Here is a 26,966-nt window from a genome sequence, read left to right as displayed (position 1 = left end):
TAGAGCTACCATATGATCTAGCAATCCTATTGGATACTGCTAGATATATACCCAGAAGAAATACTGTTAGATATATACCCAAGAGAAAGGAAATCAGTATATCAAAGAGATATCTGCACTCCCATGTTTACTGCAGCACTATTCACAGTAGCCAAGATTTGGAAGCAATATAAGTGTCCATCAACAGATAAATGGATAAGGAAAGTATGGTACACATACACAATGGAGTACTCTTCAGCCATAAAAAGAAGAAATTTTCATTTGCTACAAGATGGATGGAATTGGAGATTATTATGTTAGGTAAAATAAACCAAGCACAGGCAAACAAACAAACAGTTATGTTCTCACTTGTTTGTGGAAGCTAAAAATTAAAACAATTGAATTCATTAAGATAGAGAGGATGATGGTTACCAAAGTCTGGGAAGGGTAGTGGGGCAAGGGTGCAGGGGATGATTAATGGGTTCAAAAATACATGACATAGAATGAATAAGATCTAGTGTTTTATAGCATAACAAGATAAATAGAGTCAATAATTTATCATTTTAAAATAACTAAAAGCATGTAATTGGATTGTATATAACACAAATGATAAATGCTTGAGGTGATGGACAGATACCCCACTTACCCTGAAGTGATTATTACGGATTGTATGCTCTACCTGCATCAAAATATCTCATGTACCCCATAAATATATACACCTACTATAGACACACAAAATTGAAAATTAAAAAATTACTTTGGTAAATTTTATATTCTGTATGTTTTACGATTAAAAATAAAAATAATATAACCTGAGAATGTCCCTAGCTCAGTGACAAGAACACAGTTGGTTGTCAAATGTCAATTCCCTTCTCACCACTCACTGGTAGGACACTTACCTTGGGGTCATGTGAAATAAATCACTCACCTGCAAGTGTTAAAAAAATATTAGTCACATCAGTCACATGAAAATAATTAGCTTCTGGAAGTAAGCAGATGGTGGCACGCGAGGAACAGCACCGGCCACTCCTCTGCATCAAAAACTTCCTTAAAAGCAGCTTCCAGACATGGACATAGCATCTAGGTGTGGGGTGATGACCAGTGTCAAAGAAAGTAGCCCGGACTCCCCCGTCATGTAGATATTTTACCAAACCGGATAATGAAGACATGGGAGGGAGCGCGCACCCAGGACCACGGGCTACTGAGTTTCCACTCCTTACCAGTCTCAGAGAAGCCCCCTGGGCGTCCAGAGCCTCTGAAGCCTCCCCCAGTCCAACTCTGACTTCTCTCCTCTCACCTCTCTACCTTCTCTCCTCCCACCTCTCTTGCTTCTCAGCCGCATTTCTCCACACAAGGCTTTCAAGGCTCTGCTCCTCCCACTGCTCCTCCCTCACTCCTCCCACGGCTCCTCCTCCTCCCTCCCCTTTCCTCTCAGACTTGCCTCTGAGCGGAAACTGAAAGTGAAATAGGGAGCTGGCTACCAGCGTTGAGTCCCCTGTAAAGGTGAGTGAACCCCACTAGATCAAGGGACCCCTGCCCTCCTAGGGGACCTCTCTCCCCTGCCCCAGGGTTGCCCAGCCCCTTCAACCAGTCTCCATCCTTGAGCCGGTCCCATTTGCCCCTTCTCCCACCAGGGATCCCTCAACCCAAGACCAGCTGTGCTTCCGGCGCTGGCCCCCTACCTGGGAGGAGGCTGGGGTGTGGACATGACTGCCGAGTTACCCAGAAGGGGAAGGGACCCGGCTGCCCCCTACCTGGGAGGAGGCTGGGTTGTGGACGTGACTGCCGAGTTACCCAGAAGGGGAAGGGGCCCGGCTGCCCCGATGCTGGCACGTGACCTGGGATGAAGGCTGGGTGCGGCTGGGAGAGCCAGGACTACAGCCTAGCCAGGACGGTAGGGAGCTCATGTCGGGGAGGTCTGCAATTCTGGAGATTCCCAGGTCCAAAAGTCCTCCAGAGGTGAGAGGGAAGGCTGTTTAGGATGTTCAACCAGAAATGTATAGGCCTTCAAAATTATTCTTTGCCCTAGAATAAGTGTTGTCAGGAACTAAACTAAGTTTGGAGCAGCTGAGAAAAGAGCCCAGGGAGTGCTGGCCACAGTTCCTGTTGCTCTGTGTGTATACATACATATACACATGCTTGTGTATATACGTATACACCTACATACCTATATACACCTGACTTCTGCCGTTATAGGAAGTATTAATGAAGATATATTCAAAGCATGAAGTATGTCTGGCACATGGAAGGTACATGGTAAAAAGTAGCTATAATTTCTCAGCAGCATGGAGGCCTGTTGGCACCAGACAGGAGATGAATGAGCACTGAGGGTTTAAGCAGGAATGGACATGATGAGAGTAGAACTGTCAACAGCTTTATGAGGTTCTTGCCAATTTTCACTCCCTCTTTTAGGGACTCAGTGTCTCCTTCTGTCTCACTGGATCAATGGACCAAACAATGGAGGAGTTCTTGTTATTCAGAACAAGAATAAACTTACTCAACAAACTATTTGATTGGTGTAAAAGTAATTACTGTTTTTGACATTAATTGTTTTGCCATTAATTTTATGCCTTTTATTTATTTATTTATTTATTTATTGAGAGGAAGTCTCACTCTGTTGCCCAGGCTGGAGTGCAATGGCAGAATCTCGGCTCGCTGTAACCTCTGCCTCCCAGGTTTAAGCAATTCTTCTGCCTCAGCCTCCTGAGTAGCTGGGATTACAAGCGCTCACCACCACTCTCAGCTAATTTTTGTATTTTTCGTAGAGACGGAGTTTTACCATATTGGTCAGGCTGGTCTTGAACTGAACTCCTGACCTAAGGTGATCCACCCACCTCAGCCTCCCAAAGTGCTGGGGTTACAGGTATGAGCCGCCGTGCCTGACCCATTATTTTTATTTTTATTTTTTATTTTTCTTTGTGTCATTTTGTTTTTCATCTTTTTTTAGTTTATTTTTAACTTTTGTGGGCACATAATAGGTATATTTATGGGGTATATGGAATATTTTGATACAGGTATACAATGTGTCATAATCACATCCAGGTAAATAGGGCATCCATCACCTCAAGCATTGATCATCTGTGATACAAACTATGCAATTATACTCTTATTTTTCAGTGTACAATTAAATTATTGACTATAGTCACTCTATCGTGCTATCAAATACTAGATCTAATTCACTCCACTTTTGTACTCATTAACCATCCCACCTTCCCCAACACACACACACCCTCCCTGCTACTCTTCCCAGCCTCTGGTAACCATCTTTCTATTTTATCTAACTCCATGAGTTCAATTGTTTTAATTTTTAGCTTCTACAAATGAGTGAGAACATACAATGTTTGTCTTTTGGTGCCTAGCTTATTTCACTTAACATAATGACCTCCAGTTCCATTCATGTTGTTGTGAATGACAGGATCTCATTATATTTTATGACTGAATAGTACTCCATTGTGCATATGTACCACATTTTCTTTATCCATTTATCTGTTGATGGACACTTAGATTGCTTCCAAATCTTGGCTATTGTGAAACATGCTGCAGTAAACGTGGGAATGTAGATATCTCTTTGATATACTGATTTCCTTTCTTTGGGGTATATACTAGCAGTGGGATTGCTGGATCATATGGTAGCCCTATTTTCAGTTTTTTGAAGAACCTCCAAACTGTTCTCTGTAGTGATTGTACTAATTTACCTTCCCACCAATAGCGCGTGAGTGTACCCTTTTCTCCACACCCTCCCCAGCATTTGTTATAGCCTGTCTTTTAGATAAAAGGCATTTTAACTGAGATGAGATTATATCTCATTGTAGTTTTGATTTGCATTTTTCCGATAATGATGTTGAACAACTGTTCATATGCCTGTTTGTCATTTGTGTGTCTTCTTTTGAGAAATGTCTATTCAGATCTTTTGTCCATTTTTGAATCAGATTATTATTTTTTTTCCTATAGAGTGGTTTGAGTTCCTTATATATTCTGGTTATTCACCTTTTGTCAGATGGATAGTTTGCAAATATTTACTCCAATTCTGTGGGTTGTCTCTTCACTTTGTGTATTGTTTCCTTTGCTGTGCAGCGCCTTTTCAACATGATGTGATCCCATTTGTCCAAGTTTGCTTTGGCTGCCTGTGCTTGTGGGGTATTTGAAAGAAATCTTTGCCCAGTCCAATGTCCTGGAGAGTTTTCCCAATGTTTTCTTGTAATAGTTTAATAGTTTGAGCCCTTAGATTTAAGTCTTTAATCCATTTTGATTTGATTTCTGTATATGGTGAGATATAGGGGTGTAGTTTCATTCTTCCACACGTGGATATCCAGTTTTCCCAGCAGCATTTTTTGAAGAGACTGTCCTTTCCTCATTGTATGTTCTTGGTACCTTTGTTGAAAATGAGCTCACTGTGGATGTACAGATTTGTTCTGGGTTCTTTATTCTACTGGTCTATGTGTCTGTTTTTATGCCAGTACCATGCTGTTTGGGTTACTTTCGCTCTACAGTATAATTTGACATCAGATGATGTGATTCCTCCAGTTTTGTTCTTTTTGCTCAGGATAGCTTTGGCTATTCTGAGTCTTTTGTAATTCCATATAAATTTTAGGATTTTTTTTCCTATTTTTGTGAAGAATGTCATTGGTATTTTGATAGGGATTATGTTGACTTTTTGTTTTTCTTATACAGACTTTCTCATATTTTCTTTTCCCTTTCTTTTTCCTCCCAGCCAGCCCTACTAAAGGGCTTAACAGTACGCTTGACAATGGCTTCAGCAGCACGCTTGACAATGATGTGGGAGGAGGTCACGTGCCCTATCTGCCTGGACCCCTTCGTGGAGCCTGTGAGCATCGAGTGTGGCCACAGCTTCTGCCAGGAATGCATCTCTCAGGTTGGGAAAGATGGGGGCAGCGTCTGTCCTGTGTGCCGGCAGCACTTTCTGCTCAGGAATCTCCGCCCCAATCGACAACTAGCCAACATGGTGGACAACCTTAGAGAAATCAGCCAGGAAGCCAGAGAGGGTGCACAGGAGGAACAGTGTGCAGTGCATGGAGAGAGACTTCACCTGTTCTGTGAGAAAGATGGGAAGGCCCTTTGCTGGGTGTGTGCCCAATCTCGGAAACACCGTGACCACGCCATGGTCCCTCTTGAGGAGGCTGCACAGGAGTACCAGGTGAGGCCTTAGAGACACAAACAAGAGGAAAGAAGATGGGCCCTGGTGAGTGCTTTGCTTTCAGAGCAGGGAATGGGAGAGGACCACCTCTGGATTGGAGGGGTTAGAGAAAGGAGGAGTTTACCTCTCTCCATGTCTAATGTAGAAGGAGAATTATAAGCTAAATCCAACCTCATTCTCCAGGCATAGGAGATATGCATGAGAAAATGCTGCAAGGATTACCCCACCCTATTACTTGGTTTGCATGGGGACTAATATGCTGTCTTTCTCTGCAGGAGAAGCTCCAGGTGGCATTAGGGGAACTGAGAAGAAAGCAGGAGTTGGCTGAGAAGTTGGAAGTGGAAATTGCAATGAAGAGAGCAGACTGGAAGGCAAGAATGACATCCTGAAGGGGATCTTAGGCTAGAAGGTTGGGCAGGGTCCAGGGTCCTCAACTCACAGCCTTAACTGTAGCTGTGCCTGTCTGAGCTGTGATAGAGTTGGTCCACCTCACTCTCCAGAAAGCAGCTGCTCTCTAGGTTTACAGATAGATGGGAATAAAAATGATGCAGGTTCAAAGGGGAGCTCCCCATCAGGCCTGAAGATCAAGAATCCTGGAAGAAGGTGCTGAGAGGATCTAGCTATACCCTAAAGTTTTGAGCTCCTCTGAGTCTAGTCTCAGAGGTGTGACGGCATCAGCACCTGGATGTCTGAGACAAATACCCTAGGAGAAACCCAACTGCTAGCTAAGCCTTTCAGGAAATGACAAGGCTGTGAGGAATAGACTTAAGGAAACCATCTGACCAGGTGGTTACTTGACCATGACCAGATCTCTGGTCCCAAATATAATGAAGAATCCATGTTTGTTCTGCACTGATCATTTCCAAGGAGACGTGGAGCATGTTGGGGATGAGAGGGGAGAGGAAGGAGCCCATCCCCAGTAGATCCCAGAAAAGAAACATTTGGGATTGAGGTAGGGTGTGAGTTGGGTTGTGGTGACAAAACAGACCCTCATGTCACCGAGTGACCTTCCAGTTACTAACAGGAGACGAAAAGCAAAGAATGTCCCCAAGCCCCCTTTCCCAGGACTTGGAGGTGGTGGTGTAAGCCTGGCTTTGTGAGGTTGTTGGAGGTGGGAACAGGTGTTTTTTTCCTCAGTAACTCACTGAGACAGGAAGACACAGGGGCACATTTGAGTGGTGACTGGGTTTGGAAGAGAGGTTGGAAAAAGTCCCCAATGCCGTATATCCGTGTAGCTGTGGTTGTAGGCCAGCTACAATGTGCCCTCACCAAGTCCATTCCCCTCACTGTCCCAGAAACTTCACCTACCTCCCAAGTAAAATTGTGTGTGTGTGTGCACATGCTTGTGTGTGTGTGTGTGTGTTTTCCCAGACAACACCAGAGTGGAGTCTTTGGGGGATAGGAATAGGTACCAATACCTCCATTCCCAAAGTTTGGGAGCTTTTCGTAAAAACCACCTCTCTCTTTCCCTTGACACTAAAGAAAACGGTGGAGACACAGAAATCTAGGATTCACGCAGAGTTTGTGCAGCAAAAAAACTTCCTGGTTGAAGAAGAACAGAGGCAGCTGCAGGAGCTGGAGAAGGACGAGAGGGAGCAGCTGAGAATCCTAGGGGAGAAAGAGGCCGAACTGGCCCAACAGAGCCAGGCCCTGCAGGAGCTCATCTCAGAGCTAGAGAGAAGGCGCCAGGGCTCAGCACTGGAACTGCTGCAGGTGAGACAGGGAGGGGTTCCCTTCTACTATTCGGGAAATAACTGAAAAAGACCAGAGCTATCTGGAACTGCCATTCGAATAAATGGACACCTGGTCCCTGGAATGTTCTTAAATAAAGTAGAATTCAAACCCATGAATGGTTTGCATTCAAGGCACAAAGTAAAGATGAAAATAAGTATAGGACCTTTTTAAAAATCAATGTATGTTGCACTTAGAATCATCTTGCATCTACCAATGATATGTTTGCCTCACTGTACGAAATGATGGACTAGATCGTCTCACAAGTCCCTTCTGTTCTAACATTCTACAGTTCTTTCCTCACCCCTGTTCACTGTGACTCAGCGTGGTCATGAGCCATTGCTTTCTGGTGTGTGCAGAAAACCTAATTGTATTGGGTTGACTTGACAGGCTCTCTTCTGCCCAAACCAGGCTTTCTTATTTATTTATTTATTTATTTATTTATTTATTTATTTATTTATTTATTTTGAGATGGAGTTTCACTCTTGTTGCCCGGGCTGGAGTACAATGGCGCCATCTTGCCTCACTGCAACCTCCACCTCCCGGGTTCAAGCGATTCTCCTGCCTCAGCCTTACATCACCACACCTGGCTAATTTTGCATCCCTAGTAGAGATGGGGTTTCTTCATGTTGGTCAGGCTGGTCTTGAACTCCCAACCTCAGGTGATCTGCCCACCTCAGCCTCCCAAAGTGCTGGGATTACAGGTGTGAGCCACCATGCCTGGCCTTGAACCACGCTTTCTAACATAATTTTAACTGAGTCTAGGATCCTGCTAGCTCCCATGTAATGGCTCCCAATCCCTATAACAAAAGTATTTTCAGTGATTTGGTTTCACATACAGGAAGGGGCAACATTAAGTACCCAAGGGAACTTTAACTAACCAACCTTTCCTTCCCAAGCAATGCTAGCCCACAAATGGAACAGAGCAGTTTCTAGATACCTGAACTTGGCCATTCTCTGCCTGTGATTGGGCTTAAGCCAAGCTGGGCTATGTGCCCTCTCTGCCCTCCTTTCTTTCTCCCCTGGGGGAAGAAAATCTGGTCTTTGAGTCAGAGTCCTCAAACTGATAATCCTTCCCCAGCTGTAGGTCACATCCATGCTGGGCTTCTGGTTACCTCACAAGCATCCACACATCCTTTCTGCTTCAAGCTGGTCAGAATCATCTTTGGGGCTTTGGACTAGAGGAAGGAAAGGAACAGTTCCCCAGGGACCACAGATGGATCACATCACCCACAGGGCTAATGTCTCAGTGGCAATCCAGCAATCCAGAACTTACTCTGTGTCTCTTTTCTCCTCAGGAGGTGATAATTGTCCTGGAAAGGTAAGGAGGAGTTTTCTTTTTTAGAAGAGGGGCCAGCAGAAAGCATATATGCCTATGACAAAGGTTATTGAATTAGAAATACATGCACTGAAGTTTTCCCCATCTGGCTTCCTATTCTCAAAGACTTCATTGTCTATAAAATATTTTCTGGTCTCAGAAAGCTAATAAGTGGACATCTTAGTTGGTGATTGCCCACAGTAGTTGGATCATAACATCTTCACACAGTAAAGCCCTGCCAAACAGGGAAATCCTGGGAAGTTCTGGGTCTTTCCAGAATTCAGACTACTGGAGCATGGCCAGCTGGAACTCCTTTTCTCAGTGGAATCTAACAAGTTACCTCCCAAAAAGAGCCATGAGTCAGACCCACAGTGTGGGCAAGACTCCTTGAGGTTCCTTGCAGAAGTGATTCAACCTGTCTCAGATGAATTGCCTATAAAATGAAATTGAATGCATTTGCCAGGTGACCTCAGGCTTAGAGAGGAGAGACAGACTGTCCACATGCTGCAGAGCCCTATAACCAGGAACTCCTGGGTAGAAACTAAATCCTGCATTGTTTGCCTCTCACACCCACCCCTGAAGACTTGAACACCAGAAGTGTTTGTAAATTTGAGTTGAATTAAATTATCAGAGTCCTCCACAATGGAGGTTATAGTGTTAGGGTTTGGGATAGGAGTAAGAGACAGGAGTCTCAAACTCTCTTTCCCCCAGGAGTGAGTCCTGGAACCTGAAGGGCCTGGATATTGCCTCTCCAGAACTCAGGAGTGTGTGCCATGTGCCAGGGCTGAAGAAGATGCTGAGGACATGTGCAGGTGAGGCAAGCTCTAGGAATTTTGCGGGGGATAATGGGGGTGCAGAGTAGATCCCAGGGTCAGGGAGCCTGGATGGCAACTTGGAGGAGACATGGAAGGTCAGAGCAGGGGGAGCAGAGATGGAGGTAAGGAAGATGGTTTCTTCAAAGGTCAGGACCAAGGCAAGAACTGGCTGATGGTCATTTCCTCACACAGGGAGGTTGACCCCTCATGCTTGCCCAAAATCCCCCCACCACAGGCACAGAGTTAATGACTCCCCCCATGCAAGACATGACTATGGTCCTCTCTCTGCAGTCCACATCACTCTGGATCCAGACACAGCCAATCCATGGCTCATACTTTCAGAAGATCGGAGACAAGTGAGGCTTGGAGACACCCAGCAGAGCATACCTGGAAATGAAGAGAGATTTGATAGTTATCCTATGGTCCTGGGTGCCCAGCACTTCCACTCTGGAAAACATTACTGGGAGGTAGATGTGACAGGAAAGGAGGCCTGGGACCTGGGTGTCTGCAGAGACTCTGTGCGCAGGAAGGGGCACTTTTTGCTTAGTTCCAAGAGTGGCTTCTGGACGATTTGGTTGTGGAACAAACAAAAATATGAGGCTGGCACCTACCCCCAGACTCCCCTCCACCTTCAGGTGCCTCCATGCCAAATTGGGATTTTCCTGGACTATGAGGCCGGCATGGTCTCCTTCTACAACATCACTGACCATGGCTCCCTCATCTACTCCTTCTCTGAATGTGCCTTTACAGGACCTCTGCGGCCCTTCTTCAGTCCTGGTTTCAATGACGGAGGAAGAAACACAGCCCCTCTAACCCTCTGTCCACTGAATATTGGATCACAAGGATCCACTGACTATTGATGGCTTTCTCTGGACACTGCCATTCTCCCCATTGGCACCACTTCTCAGCCACAAACCCTGCCTATTTTCCCCATGAACTCTGAACCACCTTTCTCTCTGCAGAGGCATCTGGATCCCAGCAAGCGAGCTTTAGCAGGGAAGTCACTTCATCATCAACATTCCTGCCCCAGATGACTTTGTGATTCCCTCCTTATATTTGGCCCAAACTCATCTTGATCAACCAAAAACGTGTTTCTGCCTTCTTTATGGGACTTAAGTTTTGTTTTCTCCTCTCCATCTCTAGGGTGTCATCTTTGGTGAGATCTCTATTATATCTTGTATGGTTTGCAAAAAGACTTCCTAAAAGTAAAAAATAAAATTTAAAAAACCGTGTCTCAGTCTATCTCATTCAGTCCTCGTTCCTTAATCCTGAAATACTTGATAACTCTGAATATGATTAATAGTAACGTGTCTTTAACATTGCACGTTTTTTTCCTGCCTGGGCTGTCCCCTCTTCTCCATTTGAAATATTTGATCTTGGACTGAAGACCCAGGTCAAGAATCTTCTGTACTTCCCCATTACAGCCTTCCCCATCATAGCTGCTGTGGTGATAGAAGGCCATCTGGGCTCTGATCGCTGCCCGAGGGGATATTACCTCCTTACCATGATGGAACACCTGCTTTTGAAACACAAAGTTCTCCTAAGGCTGGGGTAGCTCTGTGGACCTCTGCATCTCTGACCCTCACGGACCTGAAGCACCTTCTGTGCATGTTCTCAGTAAGTGATGAGTGATAACATCAAAGTTCCTGGAGCTCTCTGTCCCTGCAAGGTCAAGGCTGGGCTGCCCTATGCTTTGAGTATTCTTCTAGAAAACTGGCCAACTCCTGTGCCCCTTGGAATATCCAATTTTAATGATATTTCTCTCTGGAATGCACCTTTCTTAGGCAAAGTTTTCTGACTAATGCTCACCTGCTACTCACCTGTTGTGTGGCCTGGTTCCTAACAAGCCATGGACCTGTACCAGTCCACGGCCAGGGGGTTGGGGCTCCTGTTCTTAATGATCAGGAATGTGTAGTTTTTTACATTTTTTATTGACATATATGTGCATTCAGAAAAGTGCACATAGCATTCACATCAATGATTCTTTTTGTAAAAAGTTGAATGGTATCCTGTAATAGAACCCATACAGAACCAGAACATTCCCAGCACCCCAGCAGATCCAGATGAGCTCCCTTCAAGTCACAGCCCACGAAGGTAACCACTATCCTCACATATACAACTCGATTTATTTTGATATTTTGAATCCTGTGTAACTACAGTACCCATTATTTTATGCCTAACTTCATTTTTTTTATTCTATTATACTTTAAGTTCTAGGGTACATGTGCAGAACGTGCAGGTTTGTTACACAGGTATACACGTGCCATGGTAGTTTGCTGCAACCATCAACCTGTCATCTACATTATGTATGTCTCCTAATGCTATCCCTTCCCCAGCCTCCACACCCTAAAAGGCCCTGGTGTGTGATGTTCCTTGCCCTGTGTCCAAGTGTTTTCATTGTTCAATTCCCACCTATGAGTGAGAACATGCAGGTGTTTGATTTTCTGTCCTTGTGATAGTCTACTGAGAATGATGGTTTCCAGCTTCATCCATGTCCCTGCAAAGGATATGAACACATCCTTTTTTATGGCTGCATAGTATTCCATGGTGTATATGTGCCACATTTTCTTTATCCAGTCTATCATTGATGGACATTTGGGTTGGTTCCAAGTCTTTGCTATTGTGAATAGTGCCACAATAAACATACGTGTGCATGTGTCTTTATAGTAGGGTTCAATCAGTTGAACCCTCATTGATATGAAAGCCAGGACTGAGGTAACAGCATCACCTGGTGACAGCATACTTTAAGTTTTTAAGGTTGGAACAATAAAGCTCTAAACTTGAATCACAGTATACTGTGAAAGAGCCCTAGCATTCCAGGAACTCTGATTCCTTAACTAAAATAGAGTCTCAGTTTGCCCTCAGCACCATATCTACTAAATATTTCATGAAAAATTCAGATACTGTACAAAGAAGTCAGTGACTTTGAAAAGACTTTATTGATCAAAGAGTTGCTTCTAAGGATGAGTAATGGTCTGTCTTTTAACATAGGACAGAAAAGAATCCTATGAAGAAAAGATAAAAAGAACAGAAAAGACCCACGTCCTAAATCCTCAGATGACAACATTACAGAGCTAAATCGAAATAAATGACAAAGTCAACCAGTTCCTTGGGTAATAAACTGGAGCAGGAACATGGAAGAGAATTAATGTGTGCGCAAATGAGGATTTACTGGGGAATGGTGGGCTTGTATTTCCTAGGTTCATGGAGAAAATGAAGAAAAAGAAGGGTAGATTATAAAATCAGCTTTTCTGCTTCTCTGTGTTTCTGCCTTAGAGCTGACCAGTATAAATGATGGTTTGCTCCCTTTCATTGATATACCAGTGAGAAGAGACTGTCATAATGACATCAACCTAAATCTCAATTCTCAAAATCTGAATACCTTGGGATATCAGATTACCTTTGTACTTGGAGATATACATTATACAGATGATATACTTCCCTTGATCTCTACCAAAATAAATCAAGTGGTAGAGATTTCAAAGAATCTCAACTTTTACGCCCACCAATAGTCACTAACAAGTAATCCAGGTACACCCTTGCTTGCCACATAAAAGTTCTCCTGAGAAATGAGGAAAGACTCTATCAGCACTAATTCTAATTCTCATTAATATTGTCCTTTAAAATTCAAACAAACTAGTTGAATTTTCTAATCTCTTTTGATTCTACAACTTCCTTTTGAATTAGGAAAAATAGATATTATACTGCAATTTTAAAGACAAAGTCAGTAAAGTGGAAAAGGAAGAAAATTTAAAATGTATCCTCTGCTTATTTTGTCTCATGTATATTCAAGGTCCTGTTCATACTTTATTTTATTTATTTTTATCATAGGCCTATGATAAAGGTACAATCACGACAATCAATAAATGCAATGATTATGACACCCTCCCATATCTAATTTAAAATAAAATATAGTTCAAATGATATCAAATATATGTATATGATTACATTAAGACAGAGTCTGTCTAAGTGTTTTAACTGTAATGCGCTAGTAAGTAAAGTTTTCTTATGGTTTAATTTGGTTACTTCGGTTTTGATAGTCCGTTTTCTGGCACCCTAAGGATGTGCCAGGAAGAGTCTCTGAGAGAATAAGTAACTTACCCAAGGTCAAACACACTGTTATCAAGGAAGCCAGGATTCAAACCTAATCCTGATCCAAAGCTCATGTTCTTCCCTAAACACTACACTTTTCAAGGTCACATGATAATCGGATTTTCAAAGTCATGGTCAGTCACTTTATCCATAGTCAGTGGAATCTTAATTCATAAGTCTCTACAAAGTAGGCAAAAAAAAATGTGAAGCCCTATAGTGATAAACATACCATCAGATTAGTCAAATCTAGCACCATTTCCTCTATGAGTACAAAAGACTGAGCACACGCTCTTGAATCTGTCTGGTCTTGATCCCATAAATGATGGGGTTCAGCGTGGGAGGAGCCAACATGCAGACATTAGCCAGCAGAATGTGTGTATGGAGAGGAACATGGTGGCCAAACTGCTGGGTAATTATAGTAAAAATACCAGGCAAGTAGAACATGGAAATGACTCCAAGGTGGGAGCCACACGTGCCCAGAGCCTTTAGCCGAGCTCCTTGGGAGGGGAGGTGGAAGACTGTATAGAGGATGAAGCTATAGGACACTAAGATGAGCAAGGCGTCTAGCACTACAGTACAGAGAAGGACAGACAAGCCATACCAAACATTGACACGAATATCAGCACAAGCAAACTTGGCAACAGCCATGTGCTCACAGTAGGTATGCGGCAGCAGATTGTTAGGGCAGAAAGGCAGCCGCTTTGCCAGAAACACATCTGTGATTATCACACAGAAGCTTCTCAGGACCACAGCCAAGCCAATCTTTATGATTGTTGCACGGCTGAGCATTGTGGTATAGTGCAGTGGGTCACAGATGGCCACGTAGCAGTCAAGTACCATCACCAACAGAATTCCTGATTCTGCAATGAAGGTAGCATGGATGAAGAAGATTTGGGTAACACAGCCATCAGGGGATATTGCCCCAGCATAGAACCAGGATATGGCTAGGGCCTTGGGCACAGGCCAAGGATGAGGTCAGCCACAGCCAGCACGCAGAGGAAAAGGTACATGGGTTCATGGAGGGTGCGTTCAGTGATGATGATGAAGATGATGAGGCTGTTCCCAAGGAAAGCAACAAGGTAGGAAATAAAGAAAGGGAGAGAGATCCATGTGTGCTGGTCTTCTAAGCCAGGAATGCCCAGCACAATGAAGAGTGAGTGGCTGCTACCAGTGGAGTTGTGGGTTTCCATGCCCAGGGAAGGTAACCTGTGCATTGGTATGTAGGATTTGGCAGTCACCGCTTCTTTTTTCCCAAGAAGCTGAATGAGGTTGGAGTAGGGAAAGAGGGAACAGATTATTTTTCACTGGATGGAGCAGTGAAAAGGGTCCTGTTCAAGAAGTCAGGGAATGTGGGCTAAAATTATTTGCCATTCTATTCATGAACTATGTGATCTCAATAAAATTACTTCCCTGTTCTGGGTGTCTCTTTTATCACCTTAAAACTAAAGTTAGGGAGAGAATGGATTACATTATTTGTAAAAGAGGACTTTTTGGTTCTAGAATTCCATAGATCTCAGTCTCAGGTTGTTATAAATGGTTAGGAGCTGCGAATAATAAGCATTTCAATTTCCACTTTGAACACCAGAATGTGATGTGCATCTCAAAAGGAAAGTGGCAACTGAATTACCTATCAATTTAACAAGACTTACTGAGTATGTGCCAGGCACGGTTTCTTGAAGACCTACTTGGGGCAGTCAGACAATCAGGCAACTTGTCTACCCATCTAATATGCACACTGTAGAAGAAAAGCTAAGCACAGGGAGCTGTGGGAAGAAGAAGAACTCCGTAGAGGTTCGGAAAAGGCTTTCTAGAGTGCTGCCTTGAAGAATAAGTAAGAGTTCGCCAAGTAAGGAAATGTGATGAGGGAAGAACTTGAATGAAGTCATAGAGATCTGAAAAGACATAGAGTTTGAAGGAAAATTATAATGATGAAGGGTGAGTGCAAAGAGGACATGAGAGGCATAATAAAATTGTAGAAAGTAATGCAGGGGAGTGAGGTAGGGGCCAAATCATCGGGAGATTTGAGTCCTACTCTAAGGGCTTTAGATTGATGTTGAAGTAGTGAGAATCACTGAAAGATCTGTAGTGAGAGAATGTCATGGTAAAGTTTACATTTTAGGTAGCTTTCTCTCCTTCAGTATTGTGTAAAATGGATGGGGAATGGAGGAGACTGGAGAATGAGAAAAGAATCATTTAGGAGGGGTGCTGTGCTGCAGGCTTTATGTGCATTATTACAGTCACCACAGACTGAGATAACTGTTGTCATTTCCTCTGTTTTGCTGATAGGGGACCACACAGAGCTCTGAGAATCTAAGTAGCATCCCTATCCAAGGTCGTCGGGCTAGCAAATGATGGAGCTGGAATTTGGCTTTCCAGACCAGGTTTTAATCACTTCATGTCTGCCCTATTCCACTAGATGCCATTCATCGGGTGATGGTGATTTCCTGACAAGGAGAAAAACAAAGTTGTCAGTTACAAATTCCCTTAAACTCCACCGCCTTCACTCTGCCATCTACAAATTTATTTGTACTCAAGTTGTCCTTTCCCTCTTCCTCCTGCTGTAAGCTAAGCCCTCCATCTGTGCACTGGAACCCAACCCTTCGTTTTTCCATTAGTTGGTCACTCTCCAGTAATTTTAACCTCTCCCTCTCTGTTCGTTCCTTGTTCTTACTGAGTAAACACGTTTGGATGTCTTGTCTCCCCTTCACCTCAGTGTCACAAAAGGAAGGATGTGCTCTCTCTTCAGTAATCCTCTCACCTCCCTCTTGATCTTCACCCACTGCCATGGTACCGATAGCCCCAACATGCCACAAAAGTTTCCTTCTCCAAAATGATCTGTCACATTACGATTGCCCAATCTAATATCACTTTTGATTTCCTGTCACTCATAATCTTCAATTCTGTTACTAATACTTCTTAGCTTTATAATAGCAACCATTAAATACCTACTGCATATCATATACAATTATTATTTCTAATCTTCACACCAAACCTATGAAATTGAAATTATCACTGGTTTATTCACAAAGAAACCGACAGATAATTTGTCCAAAGTTAAACAACTTGTTAGTAACTAGCAAAGCTTCCATCAGTATTTAAAACTTCCATTTTGTTATATTGATTACCTAAACCGGGCTTCCACCCCACTCTGTTCCAGTTCTCCTACTCATGCCACAACTTCTAAAACATGTAAGACAGTGAACATAGGAAAAATAAGAGCTTTCAAGTCAGACCTACCTGGGTCAAATTCCATCTCTGCCAGCTGAAAATATACACACACATACACACACACACACACACACACACACACAGTCACACAGTCTTCCATTCAGGTGCATATTTCACACATGTTCATTCTTACAGTCACCATTACACATATTCACTCTCACAAATTTTAATGAAGATTTACATACTGACATTTTTACAGTTTACACAAACAGCCCTTCACTCTGACACTTCACACACACATACTTTTAACATTTCCTGCATATTTGTACCCTCACAAATTCACACATAGTCATTAATTACCCAAACTTACTCCTACACAGATAATTTATGACTTATCTAAGTCATCCCATTTTGAATCCCTCTTACCCCTGCCTCCAGTCTTAAAATCCCTAGCCTATGCCAGAAGAGGGGACTGTCACAGAAGCACAATTCACAGGGCAGCACCCCTGAGCTTCCCCAGTTCCAATCTTGAACCTCCTAACCTTGAATGAGAGACATAAAATATATGGGTTGGGACTTAATTCCAGGGATCTTCAAACTTCAGCCTATGGGCCAATTCCTGCCCATTACCTGCTTTTGTAAATAAAGTTTTATTGGAACACAGCCATTTCCATTTGTTTACATATCATTTGTGAGAGCTCTTGTGGAACAGAGTTAAGCAGACCATTTCTGAAGCCTAAAGTATTTACTCTAGGTCTGTACCAAAAATGTTTCCCAATTCCTGCTTTAGAATAATCTTGTCGTGTAACTATAAGAGCCCAGAAAGGAAGGCAATTTTCCCAAGGTTACAGAGGAAATGAGTTAAGGAAGTCTAGAAGCAAGCCTCTTGCCTCTCATTTCACTAGTATTTCCAGGAGGCCACAAATCTTCTGTAGTGACATGTTGGTCCACTCTCTCTGACTCTGTTCTCAGGGGATAGAGAATTCCAAATATGACTTCTATAGAGTGGCCAAATGATGAAGGCAATTCATCATTGTTTCTCATCAATAAACTCAATATTTCTCTCACCTCCTTTATCCCCACACTCAGTCAAACCCCATGGTTCGTGCCCATAGGTAGGGCCCACAGAAGCACCAGGCTATGCTGTCAGTGCCACCTTATACCTCTCCTCATCCCAAAGAGCCTGTCTCAGTTTATCAGGAGTTGCCAACTGGAGCCATGCCCCTGTCTTGATCCCAGAGTGTCTCCACACCATAGACTGTGTGCAGTGACCAGTGGACCAAGCTGGAGGAGAAACTGCAGGACAAACTATTCTTTCTCTCAGCATCTTCAGGGACCATGGTCTTATTCACATGACTTTCTTCTCCCCTAGGAGCTCCTCTACTTCCAGTGACATCACTGTAAAGCTCTTAACTCTTTCACTGCACGGATGCTGGGAGCACACCATGAAAAGCATGCTTGAGAGGCTCCGTGAGTTTGGTGAGAGAGTGGTTTCAGAGGGAGAAGGTCAGGGCAGAGAGTGGAAATGTGACTAAAGACCTTCAGCAAGGCCCCAAAGTTTGTTCCCTACCATCCTCTTCAACCCTGACTTCCAGAAGGCACAGAAACACTTCAGGAGCTGAAATCCTACAGATTTTCTCAAGCATTCATTTACTCATTGTCCATCAATTCCACCAATATGGGTTAAGTGCTGACTATATTGACAGCACCATAGTAGAATGCTAAACAAAATCAAGTCCATTTAAAATGTGTTTCTATAATTTTGTCTATGGAACTAATGCTTTGATTCTATAATGCATAGAACATTTTCATTGATAGCCTCCTAAGCTTACCCCCTATTTATTTATTTTTATGTTGTCTTATATTTACCATACTCTTTTATTTAATTTCATAATACAGAACTTTTTCAAGGAAATAAGTGTTTTATGACCCACATAGCTCCTTTATTCTTTCCCATTTCAAGAAATCGTTCTTACTTTTTAAAATAAATTGTATTGTGTATGTCTAAGGTACACAACATAATGTTATGCAATAAGTATATATAGTAAAATGGTTACTAAAGTGAAACAAATTAACATATTTATTAGCTTACAAAGTTACTGAATTTTTGCTAGTTTTTGTGGCAAGAGTAGCTAAAATCTACTTGTTTAACAGAAATCTCAAATACAGTACACTTTTATCACTACACAGGTCCATTAACATGCTGCATTTGTCTCCAGTATAGCACAATGCCACGTACATAGTACTCTATATATATTTCTTGAGATAAAATGGGTGACTAAATATTTCACATTGGTGACATGCCATAATATGTTTACATCCTTCCCTTATTGTTGAACGTTTATATAGCTTCCATTACTCTCTATTAAAAATATTCTGTCATGAATATACTTATATATGAAGTTTTGTAGGTGTTCTGGATTATTCTAATTAAATATTTGATATTCAAAAGAAGAAAATTGTTGTGGCAAAATCTTCATTTTATGTTGTATAGGGTATTGTTGATGGAAATTTTTAATATTTTAATAATTATTTACAAATATTTTTTACAGAGAAGTCAAAATTTTTCAACTTGAAACCTACCTTGTGCCAGGCACATTGATATACAGGAGTGAAGACAGGTGCCATTGTGGGATTTACGGTACAGAGTGAAAAAATGAATAAATAAAAATGAAAAAGCAAAGCCCCCTCATTAAGTGTTTTCCTCCATTAGCATTTTGGTGCCATTTATTTAGAACCTGTGGGAGCCCTTAATATCTTAAACATTTACACCCATTTGGGGGCATTTTTACTGCAAATGCCAAAACATTTTCCAGGCTTTGTTCTAAACTAATGCTCATTCACTTTCTTTTAGAAGCTACTACTCCTTTGAAACTCATGTTTCTTACCTTCTCCTACTCCTAATGTTGTATGTCTGTCTTCCAGATTCCCTCACAATAAATGTAGGCAAAATATAAATTATTACAGTACAGCTATTATGGAAAACAGTACAGAGGTTTCTGAAAAATTTAAAATAGAGCTACCATATGATCCAATAACCTCACCACTGGGTATATATTCAAAGGATAGAAAACTGATATTTCAAAAAGATATCTGTATGCTCATGTTTGTTGCAGCATTATTCATAGTAGCCAAGATATCAAATCAACGTAGGTGACCATCAACATATGAAAGGCTAGTGAAAATGTGAGATATATACACAATGGAATACCATTTGGCCTTATAAAGGAAGAAAATCCTGTCATCGACAACAACATGGATGAACCCAGAGGCCATTATGTCAAGAGAAATAAGGCAGGCACCAAAAGCCAAATACAGCATGATCTTATTTACATACAGAATCTAAAAATGTTGAACTCATAAAAGCAAAGAGTGTAATGGTAGTCACAAGAGGCTGTGGGGTGGGAAAGACTGGAGAGATGTTGGTCAAAAGACACAAATTTTAGTTAGAAAGAATAAGTACAAGAGATCTAGTGTACACTATGGTGTACAATAATTAATTATGATATATTATATATTTGAAAAATGGGAATAGAGTAGATTTCAAGTGTTCTCGCCACAAAAAGGTTATGTAAGCTAATGCATATATTAATAGCTTAATTTAGCCATTCCACAATGTATATGTATATCAAATCATCATATTGTATAAAACTACTTGTCAATTTTAAAAATTAATTAGAAAAAGTATCATCTTAAACTACCTAGTATAAGGACGGTTACAACATGCTCTATGAATGAGCTAAGATGTCAGATGATTCTTGAGATCTAAGTACACATTCACCAATCAGTCAAATAAGGAGGATATTCCCGGCAGAAAAATCAAGAATAAGGACTCAGAGGTAGAAGGGCATAGAATGACAAAAGCGGGGGTAAATAATGAATTATGTTCTGTATTTGAGGAATAGTTGTGAAAAACGAAATGGGAAATACTGTTGGAAAGGTCTCCTACAGCAAAATGCCTAACTGCCTTAGTTACTGCCCGAAGGTTAAATTTTTTTTTTTTTTTAGATGGAATTTTGCTCTGTTGCCCAGGCTGGAGTGCAATGGTGCAATCTCGGCTCACTGTAACCTCTGCTTCCCTGGTTCAAGTGATTCTCCTGCCTCAACCTCCCGAGTAGCTGGGATCACAGGGGCATGCCACCACGCCCAGCTAATTTTTGTGTTTTTAGTAGAAACGGGTTGCATCATATTAGTCAGGCTGGTCTCGAACTCCTGACTTCAGGTAATCTGCCTGCTCGGCCTCCCAAAGTGCTGGGATTACAGGTGTAAGCCACCGCGCCCGGCCGCAAATTCTTAAGAAAGGCTTTTCTGCAACTGAACAATGAGATAGGCCCCAAATAGTATCTCCTGGCATCATCCTACACCATTCAAGCATTCCAAAACTCACTCTACCAGATGTCTCTAGCTGGAGAATCTCCAGGCTTTATGGTACCTAAGCACCTTAAAATTTACATCCAGCAACTGATGTCACATAATTCTATCATTCATAGTATCAGTTTATTTATTCAATAATATTTTCAGTCAATACATATTTATTGTGTTCCTAGAGTATGCCAAGCAGAATTGAAGTCTACAATGCAAATAAGTAAACAAAGCAAAATCCTTGCCTTTATGGTTGTCAGCTGCTGTGCCTCAGTTGCCCTCAATGGCATCTCTCACCATATGGTCTCTTATTTATTTGTCTATCATAAGCTATTTACATGGCTGGTGGCCTCCAAGATGACAGAATGAAAGTTACAAGGCCTCTGAAAGTATATACTTCAGAATTCAAATGCATAACTTTGACCTTATTCTATTAGTCAAAGCAAGTCATAAGGCCATCCTAGATTCCAGGAGATGAGTAATAAACAACATGTCATGATGGAGGAAAGGTGCATGTGTTCAGAAGAGGGAGGAATTGTTAGTGGCCATTTTTGCGGATGCTCAACCACACTTCAGCCACACTATCAGACTGGCAAATATTCAAAAGCTTGACAACATACCCTACTGGCAAGGTCAGGAGGGAAAAGACATGCTCATGAATTGCTGGTGGTACTGAAAAACTGGCACAACTCTTATGGTGTTATATCATTAATACCTAACAAATCTACAAATGCATTTACCTTAGACCAAGTAGCCCTCTCCTAATAATTAAATATGAGATGCATTAGTAGAATTATCCAACTAAAGAGGTAGGAAAAAGAACAGAAAAATAAATGAATAGGCCACAGGTACTGGTGAAACAATGTCAAAAGGTCTAAAAATAGTTTGCTTTGGGTCCCAAAGTGAAATGTGAGACAGAATGGGATAAAAAGAATTTAAGAAATAATTACTAAAATTTTCCAAGTTAGTTAAAACTCATATATTTACATATTCAAAAAGCTAAGCAAACATCAAGGAGGATAAAAACAAAGAAAGTTATGCCTTGGCACATCACAATCAAACTGAAAATTAAGAAAAAGTAAAAACAAAAAAAAATAAACAGTCAAGACAAACAATGAAATACAAATGTGTCCAAAATAATCATGACTCACATGTTTTCTACTAACCATTAATCATCATTATTCATGACTGTGAAAGTTAAAACTTAGAAAGCCAGGGAGATCAATATAACTTCAACATTATTCTTTTCATGAAGAAAAATCATCAACACATATTAATCATCAGACTTCATATGCCTATTAAAAATTGGTTTAACATTTGTTTTAACAGGCTGTTGTAAGGCTAGATTAGGTGGGAAAGGATTTTGTATCAGAGCATCTTGAGAAAAGCAAAAGAGAAAAGGAGCAGGAGGAACGGAGGGAGGTGGGAAGTGGTTTTAGAGACTCAGCCTACTTGGGAAGAGGGCAAGGCTGGTGGAAATAGCTCTTTCCCTAGAGAGCGTGGCAGAAGTGCTTCCCTCAAGGTTTCTTCTGAAAGAAGATAAACAGCCCAACTCCTGGCCCCCAACAGGCTGAATTTTATCACAGATCTCGTTTCTGGTACTGAAGTCTCAGTCTGAGGTCAGTGAGTGAATTAGACATCTATGGATGATACTGGTTCCAGAAATAAGGTAAGAACCAGGCTGGTGTTATATCATACAGGCCAGAGGTAAAAGGACTCTTAGAGACTGTTGAAATATGTGGTAAATATATATATATATATATATACACACACACACACACACACCAGAGGCACAAGTCTCCGCTTATGGCAGAAGTGAAAGATGAGGATCTGAGAAGCGAGGGTGAGAGAACGTGGGCTAGATGGAATTTACTAAAGGGCAGAAAAAAGAAGCAATCCAGTAGTTAGTAGGCACCATGAGAAAACATAAAATATATTGATGTACGCTGCAAACAACTCGTGGCATAATATGAAAGAAGCCCTGCAAATGGCAGGGAACTGTAGTCACCTGCCCCAAGCCACACATTGGAAAGAGCTTTGTGGAGGCAGCCAGGGCATCCTAGCAGGTGTGAAAAATAACTAAGAGCCAATTATCCCCCCCAGAAAGAAAGAAGGGGATGCACCACGAGTGTGAACTAGAATGGAAGAAAAAATATTACTGATCGTAAGATATATCTTAGCCAACAACTAAATATTTTAAGATACTCCTTTATTTAATATCCTCAGAAACCCCATGAAAAGTGTATTTTATTATTTGTCTCCATTTCTTCATTCCATTGAAAATGGGATTCAATATGGCTCTCTTCTCAGAAGGCACTCTCTGAAGCCGTTCCACCTCCCTTGTTCTCCTCAGTACTCCTTATGCACACCAGTAAACCTATTTACTCACAAGCTCACCATTCTCTGAAACCATAAACCTATTTAGGACTCAGGCACATGGCATGATGCAGGAAAAAATAGTCAATGCTCAAATATGCCTGGTGAATGAATCCATTAATGAGTCAAGAAGAATATGCTAGGAAGTAAATGATGAAGTTACATGTTCATTTCTACCAACAGGAGAATTTCTCAAATATCAAGAACTGCAACCCCTCCTCATCCCCCAGAAATAACTCTTTACCTAATTTCAGTCACTTCTAAGCCTAGTTCCCTGGGGTGTGAGCACAAGGAGCGCCTCGTCTCAGATAAAGAGGTGCCTTGACCCTCTTCATAAGTGAGCAAACTGTGTGTGGTGAAGTCAGAGGTTTCAAATCTCATTTCTATCAATTGCTGCTTTGTGACAAGTAGCAAGTTATTCATATTGTCTAAGACTCACTTTCCTTAAGTGTGAAATAAGGATACTAGCCAGTTCTAAGAATGGATGTCTACTCCCTGCATTAAGAACGTACGAAGTGCACTGTGCATACTACAGCCCCTGGCATAAAGTGATGCTTAATAAACATTAGCTAAATTCTCCTGTGACTGTAATACCATAAGGTATTTTCCATTCCTGGAACAGCACTGGCCTTTTAGGCTTCAGTGTCTTCAATCAATCAATGTTCCAACAAACGTCAACACGTCATCTGTCTAAACTAATGACTGCCCCTGTGTAAAGGATGGGGCCTAAGAGTGAAGTGATCAAAGCCCTTCACATTCAGGAAAATCCTGCCTATACCATCACTTCCCTTGTTCTCCTCAGTACTCCTTATGCACCAGCCACCCTGGCCTGAAAATATTTCAGAAACATCCTGTGCATTGATCTGTACACTCACCTTTTCTTTTGCTACTTCCTTTCTCTCTTCATTATTAACTTTATGATAAACTACTCAATTTTAAGTGTCACCTTATTCAGCTTTCCCACACAGAAATAATAATTTCCTCTGTATATTCATAATCCTCCATTCATAATTAAAGTGCATACAATAATGTCTCTTATTCTGATTACTTGGAGATATTGTCTGACTGTCATTCATTAGAGTATAGACCACCACCTTTCATATTTGCGTGTTTGTTATGGAGATTATGGAATATGCCAAAAGCTCCTGGTGACATTGCAAAGAATGTTGGAGATTTTATCTTCTTCTGCCTCTGTGAGTAGGAGGTGAGGTTCTGAAAGTTCCCAGCTATGCCTACTGCAAACCACAGTGGCACTAGCCACACAGTCTTTCACTTGCTGGGCATCCCCTGCATAGAGGACCAGCACATGTGGATTTCTATCCCATTCTTCATTTCTTATGTCACCGCCCTTCTTGGGAACAGCCTGCTCATCTTCATTATCCTCACAAAGCACAGCCTCCATGAACCCATGTACCTCTTCCTCTGCATGCTGCCTGGAGCAGACATTGTCCTTCCACGTGCACCATTCCTCAGGCCTTAGCTATCTTCTGGTTCCATGCTGGGGACATCTCCCTGGATCGTTGCATCACTCAGCCCTTCTTCATCCATTCCACCTTCATCTCTGAGTCAGGGATCTTGCTAGTGATGGCCTTTGACCACTACATTGCCATATGCTACCCACTGAGGTACACCACCATTCTTATAAATGCTCTGATTAAGAAAATTTGTATGACTGTCTCCCTGAGAAGTTACGGTACAATTTTCCCTATCATATTTCTTTTAAAAAGATTGACTTTCTGCCAGAATAATATTATTCCACACACCTTTTGTGAACACATTGGCCTAGCCAAATATGCATGTAATGACATTCGAATAAACATTTAGTATGAGTTTTCAATTCTAATGTCAACGGTGGTCTTAGATGTTGTACTAATTTCCTATATGCTGATTCTCCATGCTGTCTTCCACATGCCTTCTCCAGATGCTCGCCACAAAGCTCTCAATACATGTGGCTCCCATGTTTGCATCATCATCCTCTTTTATGGGTCTGGCATCTTCACAGTCCTTACCTAGAGGTTTGGACACCACATTCCATATTGTATCCACATCCCATTGGCTAATATCTGCTTTCTGGTTCCACCTATGCTGAATCCCATTATTTATGGGATCAAAACCAAGCAAATCCAGGAACAGGTGGTTCATTTTTTGTTTATAAAACAGAAATAACTTTGGTTTAAGAACTGAGTTTTCAGAATCTGTAGCTATCTGGTAAGTGGGTATGGAAGTGGTAGATGGGAGAGGTCAGCTGACACAGTAGGAAATAACTCAGTGAGTACCATGTCTGGAGCAAGGTCAACTGGGAAGTTGCAGGGCTTACTCTTCTGTTTTTTAAGGAACCTAGGACAGCAATGCAATGTTTGACTGAACAAACTACCTCCTGCACAGAGCCTGGGAGAGAATAGATTGATTTTTCAGAAGTCATATATCCTTAATAGGACAACACTATCATGATCTTTGGAAACAGATAAAGTGGGAACAGTGCTCTGGCATTGGAATTTGTTCAGCTGTCCTCTACTGAGTTTCTGAAGCTCTGAGACATGTTGTATTCCTGTAAAATCACGTACAAACCTCCATTCTTTTATGTCCTTCATTCCAGCTAAGTGACATTCTTAGAATCAGTGATTCCTAGGTTTTCCATTTATTTCTATTATGTTATAATTTATATCCTATGAACATGAATGTCTATAATAGAGGATTGCAAATAAATTGTGTGATTCATATTTTGCAGAACAACTCTTGAGGAACCTGAGTCTGATCATTTTTGTGTTGGGGAATGACCTGTGGTTTCTGAAGGTGTGGTGTGTGCTGGGGAAATGCTGAAGAAAGGGAACTCCGTCATTCTCAGTGTCAGGCTGTGTTCTTCAATGATCTCCTTCTCAGGACGACATTCAAGATGTTTATTCACATGAATTCTGAGTGTTTTTACAACCACACTTCCCAATACCTTCTATGCAACCTGAACTTCAGATGCATCAGGCCATTAATTTGTCAGTTTTCTCAGGTTATACCATACTCTTCGGGTACTCTGCCTTCTCTTGAAATAACCTCCATCAACTTGTGGAAAACTCTTATTCCTCCTTTCATATCTAATTCTCATGTCATCTCCTCTGACATTTTCTCCAATCACAATTCCTTCTCAGTGTATTATAGTTGATAATTTTTTAAGAGAAAAATAGCATATTGCTCATATTTTTAATACTTATTTTATTAAAAGTCTATGTTCCTTCTAGGAAGCATTAGAAATTGTGAAAAAACAAACTTGAAATGGAGCTCATAAAACTACAATCTTAGAGCTCTCAAGCAATTTTACTGTTAAAATTTGTTATATATAGCTATACATCTTTGTTTATAAATGTACATGTCTATACATCTGTATCTGTATCTGAATCTGTATTTGTATTTATTGTCATCTGTATCAATTCCTGTATCTATTTGCAAAATATTATAATATGATAAATATGTAGAATAGCGACTATACTATAGTTGTAGTCTATAACCTAATTTTTCCCTTTTATAAATTTTTTTCAAATTTTTCTTTTTTGTTGAAAAACAAAATTATATTTATCGTGTACAACGTGTTTTAAAATATGTATACATTGTGGAATGGGTAAATTGAGCTAATTAACATATACATTACCTCATTTGTTGTGGTAAGAAAATTTAAAACCTGCTATCTTAGCAATTTTCAAGAATGAAATACATCTCTTTTAACTATAGTCACCATGTTGTACAATAGATCTCTTGAATTTAGTTCTCTTATCAAACTGAACTTTTGTGTTCTGTGACCAACATCTCTCCATCCTCAACCCTTTACCCCACCCCAGGGTCCTAGCCGCAATTCTACTCTACTTCTGTGTGTTCAACATGTGAGTGAGATAATGGGGTATTTGTCTTTCTGTGCCTGGCTTACTTCATTTAACATTATGTCCTCTAAATTCATCCCTGTTATTGCAAATGGCAGAATTTCTTT

The 26,966-nt window shown here is 41.3% G+C and overlaps 2 protein-coding genes across 2 annotated transcripts; one reads left to right on the top strand and one right to left on the bottom strand.

Annotated features, from left to right (window-relative positions):
- The first annotated feature begins 1,415 nt into the window (after positions 1–1,415).
- Positions 1,416–10,230, top strand: TRIM21 (tripartite motif containing 21). The gene is made up of 7 exons (XM_011984539.1): positions 1,416–1,482; positions 4,691–5,134; positions 5,410–5,505; positions 6,617–6,847; positions 8,164–8,186; positions 8,895–8,995; positions 9,290–10,230. The coding sequence occupies exons 2-7, from the start codon at positions 4,727–4,729 to the stop codon at positions 9,856–9,858; spliced, it is 1,428 nt and encodes a 475-aa protein (XP_011839929.1). The 5' UTR covers positions 1,416–1,482; positions 4,691–4,726; the 3' UTR covers positions 9,859–10,230.
- A 3,121-nt stretch (positions 10,231–13,351) lies between these two features.
- Positions 13,352–24,398, bottom strand: LOC105543049 (olfactory receptor 52B4-like). Its single transcript, XM_011984797.1, is given in 3 exon segments — positions 13,352–14,052; positions 14,055–14,349; positions 24,240–24,398. Coding segments are annotated over 3 exon segments (1,155 nt in total).
- Positions 24,399–26,966: the final 2,568 nt, after the last annotated feature.

The sequence above is a fragment of the Mandrillus leucophaeus genome, unplaced genomic scaffold (genome assembly GCF_000951045.1).
Source record: "Mandrillus leucophaeus isolate KB7577 unplaced genomic scaffold, Mleu.le_1.0 Scaffold1065, whole genome shotgun sequence".
Taxonomy (NCBI): Eukaryota; Metazoa; Chordata; class Mammalia; order Primates; family Cercopithecidae; genus Mandrillus; species Mandrillus leucophaeus.
The sequence above is the reverse complement of the archived record's forward strand: the minus strand, read 5'-3'. Positions and strand labels throughout refer to the sequence as shown.

Bases quoted from the DNA above. Each gene is read 5' to 3' on its own strand.
- TRIM21 (XM_011984539.1), top strand. From the start codon at position 4,727: ATGGCTTCAGCAGCACGCTTGACAATGATGTGGGAGGAGGTCACGTGC. The intron at 5,506-6,616 runs GCAAGAATGACA...TTGACACTAAAG, and splicing joins TGAAGAGAGCAGACTGGAAG to AAAACGGTGGAGACACAGAA. The intron at 8,187-8,894 runs GTAAGGAGGAGT...TCTTTCCCCCAG, and splicing joins GTGATAATTGTCCTGGAAAG to GAGTGAGTCCTGGAACCTGA.